The sequence below is a fragment of the Urtica dioica genome, chromosome 6 (assembly GCF_054948205.1).
Source record: "Urtica dioica subsp. dioica isolate 48M chromosome 6, U.dioica_male_clone48M_v1_H2, whole genome shotgun sequence".
Taxonomy (NCBI): Eukaryota; Viridiplantae; Streptophyta; class Magnoliopsida; order Rosales; family Urticaceae; genus Urtica; species Urtica dioica.
Window position 1 is genome coordinate 6986705 of NC_142761.1, and position 15424 is coordinate 7002128.

General features: G+C 33.8%; 1 protein-coding gene across 1 annotated transcript; it reads right to left on the reverse strand.

Moving 5' to 3' along the window:
* Positions 1-312: 312 nt before the first annotated feature.
* Positions 313-13232, reverse strand: LOC149393189 (uncharacterized). The gene is made up of 3 exons (XM_089617933.1): positions 12992-13232; positions 12270-12835; positions 313-459 (listed from the first exon to the last, which is right to left on the reverse strand). The coding sequence occupies exons 1-3, from the start codon at positions 13230-13232 to the stop codon at positions 313-315; spliced, it is 954 nt and encodes a 317-aa protein (XP_089474059.1).
* Between the last annotated feature and the right edge of the window lie 2192 nt (positions 13233-15424).

Genomic DNA, 15424 nt, shown 5'->3' on the forward strand with positions numbered 1-15424 from the left:
GCGAGCTGCACGAGCTGCGAGCTAAGCGATCTGCGAGCTGAGTCATCGAGTCTGTAAACGTTCTAGTATAAAGCACTGCCTAGTCTAACTAGTTTAGTGATCTTAGAGAGTCTTTTTCATTGTTGATCAAGAGTTTACACAGGTATTCACAGAGTTTTGGGAGAGTGTTTGAGCGGGTGAGAGATCGGGAAATATGTTCTTCTCCGGGTAGCTTAGAACGCACGTTTCTCTGTGCTTAGTAATCGAAGAACTCGGATTGTGAGTCTTCGAGGAACAGTTAGTGTTCCTAGGTGTGTATTGATCGGAAACATCTTAGTGCAACGAATTCCTGTGGGGAATTCCGGGGAGTAGGCTTATTTTCCGAACCTCGTAAACAATCGTCGTGTGTTCTTCGTTTTCGTGGTGTGTGTGTTCGTTGATTTGTCCAAGAGAGTTAAAGGTGAATAACCTAACAAACTCCTATAAAATACCACCTCCATTCACAGAAAAAGGTAAATCACTTCCAATCAATGCAATTTTCTGCCAAAATTACGTTGTAAATATCAAGACTTAAGAGGCACTTGTGACAAGCTTCCACACTACTACGTGTATCGCAAGTGTAGTGTTGATATGAGAAATCGTATTAGTTTTATATACGCAAAAATGGTGAAAGAAAATAATTTATTTGAAATAAAAATGTAAACAACAAAATGATCCTTCTACCTCTGTTGAAACTTGAAGCTGTCGTGCTCATAATGCTGACTTGTAATCTCAAAAAAAAAAAAAAAAAAAAAAAAAAAGAAAAACCAAACAAACAAACAAACAAACAAACAAACTTTTTATCATGCATTCATGTGGGTGTGGATTACAAATTGAAAAAGCTCTATGTCCTTGTTATTGTCGAAGAACTGACTGAAATCCCAGCCAAAAAGACCCTTAATTAGTAATTTGCCTTTGTCCACATTTAATAGAAGTTTAGAGCCAAAAGGAAAAGGATGCAATAGTTGCATAATTTTTCATTATTATGCAGCCTGTAGTAGGGCCCAAATCAAATAATTGCTAAAAAGTACTAATGATTTGATCTTCTATGACATTTATAGTGAGGTCTTTTTCATGTTAACTATAGTTTTTACCATATTCACCTACCAATAAGAGGACTAAAGAGACGTTTATTCTCCATAGATTAAAATTAATTTTTGTATTTTTTTTTAATAACTAGATGGTATTATAGGTAGTTCAACTTAGAGCATGTCCAGTGCACAACTTTAAAACTTCGTATATAAAGTTTTTTCATTCAAATGGTAAAAAAACTCCGAAACTCTAAAACTTTATATTTAGTGTAATGTTTACATCAAATGAGTACTGTTACATCAAATTTGGTGTAACACTATTCATTTAATGTAAAACACTAAATATTTAAGTAATATTATAATCTAATTAATTCATAATCCTCAATTAAAAATACATATTTTAATTAATCTAAGTTTAATATATATGTTTTTAACTGTTTGGAGTTTTTTTTATCATCCAAATTAATTTCTTCAACACTACTTAAATTAAGTCGATAATTAAAAAAAAAAAAATTATACATATCAAACCACAAATAGTAGGCAGGAGACGGTCGAAACCCCTGCTTCCTCTATATGTTATTGACATATGCTTAGCAATAGGTTATGAAGCAACAATGTTTTCAATTGTTTCATATAAAACTCTAATAGAGTAATTGTTTCATATATAATTCTCTCAGAGTAAAATTCCACCGCTTTAACTTCTTTTTTTTTTGTATATTTATTTTTTGGGACAATCAACCGCCATAGTATTTAGTGTTAAGACATGGCCATTGGCCACGGAATATTAAGTAAATTTTGTTTGTAAAAAATAAGTCACGCCATCACCTCAAACCAAGCCAAGTGTTCAGCTGAAATTTGGGTAGCAAATCTTTCAGCAAGTGTAGACATATCATAAATAAAGGAAAATACTCTAGAAACCGGCCAATATATTGAAGCAAATATGAAGACAAAATGTCACCATTAGTGGTGCGTGACATGCTATAGCTATATCTTTTAAGCTTAACACTTGATCAACCAAAGCTAAAATAATAATAATAAATATTATAGTAAAAGAGAGCCTAACATAATTTCACAAATCAAAAGAGTTATGTTACTAAATTCTCATTATTAGGTAATTTAATTTCCATACAGTTTTATCTTGACAATTCAAGTTCAATTAGAACCTTGTCGACGTAAAAAAAAAGTTCAATTAGAACCGTATGAAAATAATTTGCATATAACAATACAAATTTGAAATAAATACACTTAAGCATTAAAGTATAATTAAACTAAATAAAAATTACGACAAACATTTTCAATATTACATATTTTAAAATTCGATTTATACCATAAGATAGTTGTCATGAATTAAACCTTAATAAATAAATAAATAAATAAAGGAAGCCTTACTTCTAAAACAAATAAATAAAAATTAAAATACTAGAAAATTTTGTTTAAACATGGTTGATAATTTTACTTTAATGATTTCTTTCTAACTATAAAAGAAAATATGAAACTTTAGATACCTAATTGTTTTTAATTTTGAAAAGAAGACAATGATATAGAGAGTTGTATTTTCTATAAAATATTGCATACAAATAGAGCATAATAATATATTGAAATGACTATTATTTCTTTATATACATTTTTTAGGATTTTAAAAAAATGAAGCAAACGACACGTGTTGCATTTTCTAGTATATATGTACAAGAATTGAAATTTGCTCTTCTTAAATCTTATATCTTTTGAGTTCAACTTAAACAATATCCTGAGTATTTAACACGCAGATAGAATAGCTCGTGAACAATCACATTCACGATTACAAACATAATATTTATCACTAACAAATAAGTGGAATGCACAAACAATATAGATTCACGCACAAAATACTGAATCAGTCATTTTATTTCCCCACCCATAGTACAAAAACTTAGGGATTATTCCACAACATTCTCTACACTCTATGACTAAAATCCAATAAATCTAATTAAAATCAAAAGTATGATTACTTATTTTGTATATTTACCTTATTAACCATTTTCCTCTCTCTCTCTCTCTCTCTCTCTCTCTCTCTCTCTCTCTCTCTCTCTCGTGTGTGACTGATTTTTTATTTTTGAGTTGTTGAATCATCACGACGTTCACTTTCGTTCTCATAGAACTATTTGAAGATTATTTTTTTCATTTGAAGAATCTGAAAATTCGTTCGAAAATTGTTGACATTTTGTCAATTTATTGTTATAGATGTCAATAAATCTTCATAGATTTTTAGAATTTCTTCAAAAGTTTTGGGAATTCGTTTGAAAATTCTGGATCTGTCGAAGATTTATTATTGACAAAGATGTTAATAAATCTTCAAAGAAATTCTCAGAATCTTTGAAGATTTATTGACATCCATTTCAATAAATTTTCAAACGGATTTCCAGATTCTTCAAATAAAATGAAAAAAAAAACTTCAAGTTCTATAAGAGTGAAAGTGAATGTTATGAGGATTCAGCAACTCTTGAGAGAGAGAGAGAGAGAGAGTAGAAAAATGTAAAAAATATCAATAGACAAAATGACTAGTCATACTTTTGGTATAATCTCCAAAACTTTTTTTTTTTTTTTAATTTTATTTTGGACACTATTGAGCTCCAAAAATTAATGGGCCCAGAAACTTTTTTTTAAGGCCCATGCTACTAATCTAAGAGATTAATAAAAAGGATGGTTCATTAGGTATATAACTATAATTACAGTTTCACCTTGTTATATAGTCAACGTTTCGTAAATTTTATGTAAATACTCACGTCCATATATTTACACGCGTAAATTGACGTAAATACCCCACTATTTTATTTTAATGAAATGGCAAACTAAGAATGCTATGCCATCTTTATAACTATTTACTTGATATTTACGAAACGTTGACTATATAACAATTTCAAACGTTTTAGTTTGAGTTGGTTAATTACCTAATTTTTTTGTAAAAAAAAATATACAAATTACCATTTCTTGAAGAATTTGTTGTCTTCTAAAAATCAATTAAAGGATTATTCAGTGAGACATATTAACACCTCATGCACATGCTTTGGCAAATTGGTACATTCGCTCCAAAACTTTTATTTTTATTTTTGAAATGATGTTTGCTCCAACTTTTGACTGGTCATTTGGCCTTCATATAGAACTTTTGTCAATTTGTGAAGCTTGATTGCGAAATAAATAATTACAAAAAATTCATCTTCAAAATGTAAACAGTAGTCTTTATATATGTGAGGACAAGTACGATTGATTAGAACACCTCAATCATGGAGGGATTTAAAAAGCAAAATTGCAGAATCATTTTACATAAAAGTTTAGACGAATGGATTGTAATAAAAGGTTTTTTGTTTGTAAATAAATTTCTACCACTTTATAATTTTATTGGAGATGGCAAAAGGTGTTTGTTGTTGAGGGCCAACAAATACGGCAGAGTAAAGACTAAAGACTAAAGACTGACCAAAGCATTTTCTCCTTTGCTTGGCTTTCTTTGACTGGTAAATAATACAGATATATGTTTAGCCTCTTTGTAGAACTGTTCTCTGATAAAGTCCTTTTATTTTTTCCGCTTTAAAGTTATTTTCGTTTTTCACATTATTGCACTCCTTTATAAATATATGAAGGATAAAGGACCAGTTTAGCTACTTTTAAAAAAGTAGCGTGCAAATCAATAAAAAAAGACAAAGTAGCGACTAAGATGCTGCGTTTTTGCAAGTATAGGGACAAACTGAATAATTATAAGTAAATTTTAATGAATATAAATTTAAGATTAGCAGCCAAAGAATAATTTGTTGTGATGTGATTTGCTTTGTACCCGCTAAAGCATGATTACACAGGTAATTGTCGTTTAAGAAATGACTAGCTATGAAGTGCGTTGATCGATCATAGCAGTTACATGATTGGAATCATTCACACGTGGGTTTTGAGATGCCCCACATTATTCTCTAGATAATAGCCATAACTCAAAAAAAAAAAAAAAAAACATGGATTAAAGTAAATCAAGAAACTGAAAAAAATGTCTCAATTGACATGAAATATTATTCCAGATCCAGAGTATCTTGGGCGAGCTTTATTCGTTGCTCGGAAAGAATAAAGATAGCTCTATAAGACTGTGTCTATGTCATTTGTGTACTTCTTGACCTTTATATATTTTAGCTTTGTTTTTCGTCAATAAATATATGTATATATATAAATAAAGTATAAAATAAATTTAAATATATATCCAAAAAATTTACTCCACTTCACCCATGAAATTATTATTTTGTGATGTAACTAATGTTACATCTAACAATATATGTGACAAATTATACCAATTAGATGCTCAAAGACAAAAACCGAGTAACAAAAAAAAAACACAAGATTTGTAACACATTTAAAAAAAAAAAAAAATTTGGGAGAAATATGACATAAATAACTAGATTACTAATATTTTGAACTTCAAACATAAAAATTATAAAGAAGTTGCGATATTTAATTATTGTGAATAATTAATTTTGCTCAGACACTTTATAATATCTGTGATCTTGCATTAAATATATAGATATTTAACTATTTTATTTACATGTTTTATAGTATTTATATATGTGTGTAGAATTGTACATTTGATAGTACATATATAGTTTAAACAAGTTTTGTGAAAGTTAAACACTAATTTGATCTGAAGTAAGAAAAAGAATAATTGATCTCATATAATATAAAAGGTACTTAAGTAATTTAGTGTGATAAAAATTATAGATTTTTTTTTTTTTAATTATACCAAACAACAAATAATGGATAGATAATAATCTTTACTCTTATTATACCAATCAACTTTAAAAAATTTACTACTTTCCTTTCTTTTAATTTCCATCACACTTAATTCATCTTCTCATGTTTTCATAAACTTACCAAACGAGGCATCAAGCGTGGCAAGACTTGTTGACTGCCAGGTGACCACATGCGATGGTTCAGCCCACGGAAAATATAACAAAGTAAAATTTAAAGTTATGGTTTATAATTTGTGCTTAAATATCAAATGTAATTTTCTTTTATTCCTCCTACACTTTGATGTAATGTCTTTAGGTATAGACACGACTGATGATGCAGTACTGTATGATGTGAGATTGGGAGATATTACAAATAATTATGGGAATACAGAAGTGTGGAAAAGGCCCAAGATTACATGGGCCAAAGCGTTAGCGTTACCAGAAGTCCAAAAGTACATTTTAAAATTTTAGGTTATCCCATCCCAAATCATATTAGATGAAGAAATGGATCTAGATAGAGCTAAAATCAAGACTATATCTAAAATATATACATACATATATATATATATACATACATATATATATATATATACATACATATATATATATACATACATATATATATATACATACATATATATATATACATACATATATATATATATATATATATATATATATATATATATATATATATTCAGACTGATTTGTTTAGGATTCATTTGAGAGTGCTCTGCAAAATATCATTATCTGGTTATCACATTTATATAGAATTATTTACATATCTGCACAAATTTATCAAGCTTATAACATTTGCACATTTATATAAATCTATATAAAGGGTATTTTGACTCCCTCTCTCTCTCTCTCTCTCTCTCTCTCTCTCTCTCTCTCTCTCTCTCTCTCTCTCTCTCTCTCTCTCTCTCTCTCTCTCTCGTGGTGGACTTGTTTTTTGTCTTCTCATAATCTGCAAATTTTGAGAAATAACAAACGTTGGATAATCAATAAACATATGAAAGGTGTTGACAAAAAATATAACAAATATTGTTAACAAACTACAATTGAAACAAAATGGAAATTGGAAAATCGAACCCTTAACAAGAAATATTGGTCCAACAAATGAAAAAAAAGGAAACTATCCAAGCTACATTTTATTTTAGAACTTTTTATGAGAATAGCTCACTTATCATTTTTTATTTGAGAATAGTTCATTTTATTCCGTACATACCTTATCTTTACTGTGTTATTTGACTTCTTTTTTTGATCTTCCCAACGTTTGATTGCCACCATAGCGTGAGAGCCTGACCTTCCCAACGTCTCCAATGATCACATTAGTAATCTTTTCGCTGAAAGGAGTTCTTCCCGTTTTGGCTACGAGTAGGTTGATCTCGGATACTGAGCTTGTTGTGCTATGAAACTTTGTACGAATGACTGTGAGCTCGGCCACCATAGACTCCCTGAATTTATCGAACTCGGTCTGGTCCGGAGTTACTCTCGAAGGAAATTGGTATCTCAAGCGAGCCAGGACGTTCCAGCGGCATGGTGGGTGGTTCCCAGTTGAAAGATCGGATATGTATCAATCTCTATTGTCGAGTTAACCTAGATCTTGGTAAAATATAGGCGAGTTTCAAGAGAGTTCGATTCGTCTCTGCAACCGTGGTTGCGCGTCAAACCGAACCTGATGTGTTGATATATCCCTTGTCTCGTTTTGTGGACCGAGAGCAGGTGGGGGCGGGGTCGTGATGGTGTCCAACCGGGGATGAATGATCTGGTTGCTCATCCTGACTTTCGACTCTCTTCAACAAAATTCCCAAGATCGACCTAATCCTAGAAGAAATTTCGAAATCCGATTCGGAACGATCTGGCGATGTGGTCATTTTGAGACAAAAAAGTTTATGTCGAGCTTAACTCGTTTCTTCCGAGGTTGGTCCACAGACGGCGCCAAATTGTTGATGTCATTTTCGAGCCTCAACAATCACGTAGAAAACTAAGAGATTTTTTGTGTTTGATTCAATTTAATCTGATAGGTGGATTTCAGAAAATCGTCGTATGGAAACGAATTTAAACTATATGATAAAGAACTCAAGAAAAAGTAAGAACAAATGATTGTATTAATCATCCGATCTCAATTACAAATGTCGAGCTCAACTATTCGAATACGATTGACGAGCTTTGGAATAAAACTAAGAGAGAGAGAGAGAGAGAGAGAGAGAGAGAGAGAGAGAGAGAGAGATGTAAGCAATAATAGGGAGAAAGAACGTGCATTTGAATAAATGAATTTATACTACGATGAGGTGTGATATATCCGGATACATATGCTGGTGACTTCGTTTTTTATTGCCTATAATTCTGCCACGTCACTTCCCTTATTTGAATTGGGTCAGTATAAGTCTTCAACTCTTCGGGTGTGGGCGCGAGATCGCATTTTCATGCCGACTTTGACTTCGTGATGATCCTTGGCGAAAGTGGACCGAGTTCGTAACAGAAGATGGGCAGGGGCCCAAGGGGCTCTTTGGACATCTACGACAATAAGTAATAAACGACAAATACTTCGTGTCGTTTGGTTATTTCATAAGTCGTACGATGAATGCGCTTCGTACATTATTGGGCTTAATGGCCCAATAATATTTTTATTAAAAAGGGCCGAACTCTACGCCCAGAATCAGTATCCTAGTGCATCTAATTTTTAAGGAATGTTAAATGGACTAAAAAAAGAAGGGCCGAGTTCGTCTCAAATTTTGGCGCAAATCGAGTATTCAAAAAATTTGATTTTTCATGTGTTACACGTGTCTCTTCTTCGTGTTGCCACGACTCCAAAGTCGAATAGTTTGGCATGTTGATTGGGGTTTTTCACGCGGACAGAGGAGATAAAATCTGATTTGATGGTTAATGACAATGTTTTTTTTGGAAAATGAGTTTTAACCGCCCTTTATATAGAGAGATCAAAGGTCACATCCACTCATATATGTTTACCGCGTGCGAGTGAAATTTTCAGGTAACCTCTCTCACACTTGCTTTCTTTTCATTTCCTTTTTGCCTTTTCTCTCTAGCGAGTTCATAGATTTTTTTTACTTCGCTCGAGTCTTTTCTTGGGTTTGGTTGAAGTTTATAGAAAAACTTGTCAATTCGTCTTCTTATCTTCTCATTTACACGAGCTCGCTTAGTACAGACCTTTGAACATGTCGATATCAGAAAACACAGAATCTTTTTACCTTCCCTTCTTACTTCCTATGATCTAGAATCCTTCCATATAAAATACCAATTTCCCTACGAGATTCATCTCATTACGCCACCTCCAGGGGCTACTACGGATACGATAATAGAAATTTATTGATGCGTTCATGAAATCTTTTTTTGAAAAAAGTGGACTCAGGTTTCCAATCCCTCCCCTCTTATTATAATATCTTATGGTTCTCAAACTCACCATCCCTCAGATGTGCCCGAACTTCGTTTGTATGGTGAATGGGCTCATCATTCTCTCGATAGAGCAAAGGGTTGTTCTCACATTGATGGATTTACTTTGTCTCTGTGTGGTCAAAGAGAACTCGAAAGATGAACCTCGATATTTTTACCTATCGACATCCCCGACTAAAGTGGTTATTGAGAAAATTCTTTGGAAGGATACCGCATGGGTTAGGCTGTGCCGACCCGACTTTTCGGACCGTCTTACTTAAGCATAAAAAAGATCTCAACCGAGTGTTAGAAAATTTCGTAGCGAAATCTTTTAAATAAACGAGCGGAACCACAACCCAACCCCTTAGCTATCGAACGCCGCTGATCCACCCTCATCACTTGTTCATTTGTTGCTTACCTACAATACGGATGAAAACACATAATATGAGCTAACGCTCAGCGAGAATAACTATGACTCACAAAAAGATGAGTAATGCGATGCATGATCCGATTATTAATGTTTTAAATTCTAACAGTGTCATGGTCTTTCGTATCATAAATCTTATCATATTTTATTCGGGGTGCCCCTAGAGTAGTCGTACCAATTTCAGTGTACACTTTGGAAACGAACTACGGGGCTGCGACCTCACATAGTTCGCACCATCTAATAAACATATCATATGAGAAAACTCCCTTTATGAGCCCATAGGTCAGCTCGAGAGAATTCTCTTAATACCTCCGTAGCTCGAGGCGGTACGACTTTCTTACTTATCTTATCACTTGGTTATTTGCGTTACATACAAAGATGACATATGACATAAACATAAATAAAACATCCTAATAATTAGAACATGTTATACCAAAGTTGTACTAAACTCATACATAAACTCATCATAACCAGACATGACATAATAATCACAATTCACTCAATAACATATACACGCGAATAAAAAATATCACACAATCAATCATATAACACATATTAACCAATTCAGATCACACACTCATCGTAATTAATTTTAAACTAATCCGTATTGTAGTGAGATTATTCTCACCTTATTGAGTCGGGGAAAAGTTCTTAGACTCTCGAACAATTGGAAAAGCTATTCGGCTCGGGACCTATTCGAACGGATAGGAATTAGTTCTTATAAGACACTTCTATACATAACAAAGTTTCTGAAAAAAAACGGAGAAGGAACAGGGATGTCAAAAGACGAAAATACCCTTCGTCCTCGGGTTCCGAGAAAAAAATAATTTCAGAGAAAAATTCTGGAAAAATTCCAGAGACTAGAAAATATAAATTTGAACATATTAGTCTTCAGTGATAAGACCAAAATCAGAGTTTAAGTTGGCGAAAACAAAAAATCAAAGTATAAAATGATAAAAATGATATTAGAGAAAACTGAAACAATCTGCATACTGGTATGAAAATATTTCTTTTATACATAAATACACATTCAAAATTCATATAAATATTATCATATATCAACAACGTACCAAATATTTTGTATAAAAATTTCATAAAAAAAAATATGTTTCGTAGGTATTTTATTTAAATACAAAACTACGCTGGTTGAAATAGAAATAAAATTTTTTGCGATGAGCGTAAAAGATTTTTTTGAAATAAAAACCATTCATGTAAAAATTATGATATATTACAACTGTATTGAAAACATCTTAATAGTCATGTATAAAATATTCAGATTAAAATTATAACCGTAGCTTTTAAAAATAGAAAACCATTCACGTTACTTCTAAATATCCTTTGCAAAACAAAGAAATTTTGTAATGAGTACTGTTCATAAGAAAAAATTGTAACAAGCAAAGTTATCATGTATAGATATGCTACATAGGGAAAAAATACCTCTCAAAATTAGTCGTAAATGATGCTCCTTAATCTTTCTATGAACACCGAAACTCAAAGTAAAAACACTACTAGGTAAATTTGTATTTTTTTTAAGAGAATGAAAAGGAAGAGAGAAAATTGGAGTGAGTCTGGAGGAAGAGAGAAGCAAAAAGGTTACGTGAGAATTTGACCAAAAGCTTCAGAGAATACCAAGAGAAAATTCAAAAGTAACCACTAAGGAAATAATAACGTCTTATATTAATGTGATTAAAATTAAATCACAACTTTAATACTTTCACAAAATAACTGTGGCCATAAAGCTAACGATTGCTTTTCAATCTTTTCATATATATTGTTATTAACTCACTGAACGTGTATATCCATATATAAATATATTCATATATATATATATATATATATGTATATATATATATATCATTATAGTATATATATATACATATATATATATATATATCATTATAGTATATATATATACATATATATGTCCATATGTGTAAAAGTGTTTCGATACATATATATTCGTATCCTAGATACATAACTAATATTATATATATATATATATATATATATAAATATAAAGATGTGACATGCTAAGATATCAAAATTATTACAGATATAATTGCTTTAGATATTTACAAAAACAATAATTAAATTAATCGTCACATGAATGCTTATATATATTTATATATACAAAAAGTTCCAAAACAAGTCTATGAATAAACTATCAAGAAAACCAAAAAGAAAAAAAAAAACTCATTTCTAAACTTTAAATTCGAAGTACTCAAAACATGTAAAAACAAGCACAATGAAAATATAGCGACAAACCAAAAAATTCAACTCGTAGTTTCACACAACAAATTCTAATATACATAATGCTAAGTTTTGAGATTTCACAACTACCGACGCTAGGAATCCATAATACATTTTACTCATCAATCTTCTAGCTTGTAATGCTGACACCAACATCTTTGATTTATTGAGTGACCTTCCTTCAAAGGTGAACCCTCTTCCCGTTACCGGTTTGAAGATTACTCTTTTACGATGACAATCGATCATTGCATTATTCTCGCCTAAGAAGTCCATACCCAAGATAGCATCAAAGTCTTTCATTTCTAAGACAATGAAATCGATCATTAACTCATGACCACCAATTATTATCGGTACTCTTTTTAAACAATACTCTGATAATAGCACATCACCAGACGGTAATGTCGTCCTGAAAACCTTCCTAGTTTTCACTACATTATCGCCTAATTTTCTAGCCAGTTCCAATGAAATAAAGCAATGCGTAGCACCATAGTCAAACAAAACTAGAGCATCAAAGTGAGTTATAGGAAGCTGACCTGCTATAACATTCGAAGAGCTGGCTAGAGCATCGACATTGGTGTAGGCGTAAATGCGACCTTGGGGTGGCGGTGGCGTCTGAGTTGTGGGTGGTGCCTCAAGTCGACCCTGGAAAATTTGTGGCCCTTTAATGGCAGATTGCATGGAGTTGAGTCGTCCATTTTGATTGTGTTGCTGATATTGTGCATTCGAAGCGAAATTCGGTTTCGGACAGTCTTTAATATAGTGACCAGGGTGACCACACTTAAAGCAGATCATGTTTCCCCTCTGGCACTCTCCAGGAAGCCTCTTTCCACAAGTGTTGCATATAGAAAATGTCGCTACCTCTGTTTTGACCTTGGTGTTGGCGTTACCACCATTTCCAGGATGGCTTTTCTTCTTTCCATTCGCATTCCATCGGGGTCGTGCCTTGGAGCCTTGAATACTGTAATTAGGCTGGGGATTTCCTGATTGGTTTGGTTTCCTATTGTCAGGTCCTCAGTTCTGGCCTTTCTCCTCTTTTCGAGCCTTGTAAAACTGGGCTCATTCCTCCTTTACTTGGATCAAGTGATACTCGGCTCGCATGGCACGTTCGAGGCAGTCGACTATGGTAGGTGGCTGACTTCCACTATCAATGGCTAAGGCTAATTTCGGTCGGAACATTCCCATCATCCGTCGAACTCTTTCTATCTCTGTCGGAACCAAATGAGGGCACAGTCTAGCCAATTGGTTGAACTTACTGACTGCCTCAGTCACTGTCATCGTGCCTTGTTTCAGCTCTGTAAACTCCTTCTGTTGAGCATTCATTGCCCTCATGTTGAAGTACTTCTTGGTGAATTCTTCCAAAAAGTCTTCCCAAGTCATAGCTCGTACGTCTCTTCTCGTTGCCACTGTTTCCCACCAATAACGTGCGTCTTTCTTCAAAACAAGGATGCACATACGACCTTCTCCTCCTCAGTTATGTTCATGAAATCGAAGATTGTTTTTATCTCCGACATCCATTCGTCAGCCACTAAAGGGTCGGTCGATCCTTCAAATTTGGGGGCTCTCATCCTTCTTAACCTCTCGAATAGATCAGCAGCAACATTGACTTGTCCCATTGGGGGTACCACCTGAGGATCTGCTTGTGGTGCCGCATGCATTGGCACTTGAGCTGGAGGTGGCCGCTGGTTCCTCAACTCGCGTATCTCGGCTTCTTGAGCTTCAATACGATGCGACAATGTATTAACTAAAGCCGCCAGATCGGGTTGGGCTACTGGCTGAGGAACAGGGGCAAGGCCCTGAGCGTGTTCTACTCCTTGTTGTTCAGGAACAGGAATAGCCCGAGGGGCATCTCGAATTGGAGCTTCGGCGGCAACCCTGCTCTTCCTCTACCCCGGCCTCTTATCCTTCCATTACCTCGTCCACGAGCAGCTTGAACGTTTTCCATATTAGGTCTGAAGAATATACTATTAAATTAGACATGAGGATTCTTATATTCTCATACATACTTGAATCGATATATTTCACATAGTCATACGCCACAAAAGAGGGATGGTGAAAATCGCTTAATAACAGTTGAATTTCTAAAAAAAAAGAAACGTTTGATTTCAAAAGACTAGTCTAACATACCCAGCAAAAGAGCAAAGCAAAACAAAACTTAAAGCAAACTAACAAAACAACTTAATAAGTAACCTAAAGAATAAAAGGTGAGTCTAGTTTTCGACTGGTTCGTCTTCAGAAGGGTCCTCGTCCGGATCCTCTTCAGAAGGGTCTTCCTCTGGTTCAAACTCGACAGGGTCCATCCTAGTATCGTTCCCTAGTGGCAAGTCTTCGTCGTCGACCAGCTCCATGTAGTGCTTCATGTGCCTCAAAAAATCTTTGTAGGTTAATCCAGGCGCAGGTTCGTAGGTGCGATACTTCCCTCGTTGCTTTTCAAACTCGGAGAGCCCATTCCAGTAAACACTAATAGCCTCATCATCATCGAGATGAAAAGGACATCGATGGAACATGTCGGAGGAACGGTTGTAGTACTCCCTTGCCGTCTCCCCATCCTTCATCTTCCATGAACTCAAGATTTGCCGGTAACGTCTTCTCTCCAATTTTTTTCTTCCATCCTTGAGCGGTGAAGTTTCGTATGACCCCGCCTTTCATGTATTGCCAAACGATTTGGGGGTGATCCTCAACCTTCCTTAGCCAGTATTCCAATACTCTCCCTTGTACTTCTAGTTGCGCAAAAGATAACTGTGGAGGTTCCCGAACTTGCAACACTTTAAAGCGAATGTCCATGTTGTTACACCATTCCCGCGTGCCAATGATATCTGTCATCTCGCTACTAAGAACTAGAGCTTTCGTCTCTAGGAATTTGATCATGAGGTTGCTATCGTCATTGCGGCATCGGGTTTCCGCGATCACGTGCTTTGTTACTTCATCATCCATCTAATAAGAGAGGTAAGAAAAAAAAATAAACTAAATGTACAAAAAAAAAACTAACTTACTTGAGTAGGGGGCAATCGTGCGATCGATAGCGAAGGGGGTCGTAGGTTCACTGCTCTGATACCAACTGTGACAACCCGAATTTTCTGACCGTGTTACTTATCTTACTTTTTAAAACTTTAGAAAATTTGAGGTAAATTTTTTTTTAAAACATAACTTAAAATATAAAGTTTGAAAACTCATGACTTAAAAATAAATTTTCATTTAAAAACTTGATGAACAAAAACAACAAAGAAAAACAATCGAAGTTGCATATTCGAATTTAAAACCCAAAAATACCATTGTAAATAAATACCATAATTAAAGTCGTAACCTTCAAAGGAATTGAAAAAAAGAAAAAGAAAACATAACTTAAACCATGAAAAATAAAACCTTGGTTTATTGAAAAACTGAAAGTAAAGCGGAAGTCTTTTATTTTCGAAAGCGGCAACCATAACCCAACCCTCTCGCCATCGTCGCCGCTGATCCACCCTCCTCACTTGCTCATAGGTTGTTTACCTACAACACGGATGGATATACATAGGTGAGCTAACGCTCAGCTAGAACAACTATACTCACAAAACAAGAGCAATAAATATGCA

Coding starts and splice junctions, on each gene's coding strand:
- LOC149393189 (XM_089617933.1), bottom strand. CDS start 13,232: ATGACTTGGGAAGACTTTTTGGAAGAATTCACCAAGAAGTACTTCAAC. Junction 12,836..12,991: donor CTTAGCCATTGATAGTGGAA/GTCAGCCACCTA, acceptor CAAACCAATCAG/GAAATCCCCAGCCTAATTAC. Junction 460..12,269: donor ATGTAGTGAAAACTAGGAAG/GTTTTCAGGACG, acceptor GGTATTTTATAG/GAGTTTGTTAGGTTATTCAC.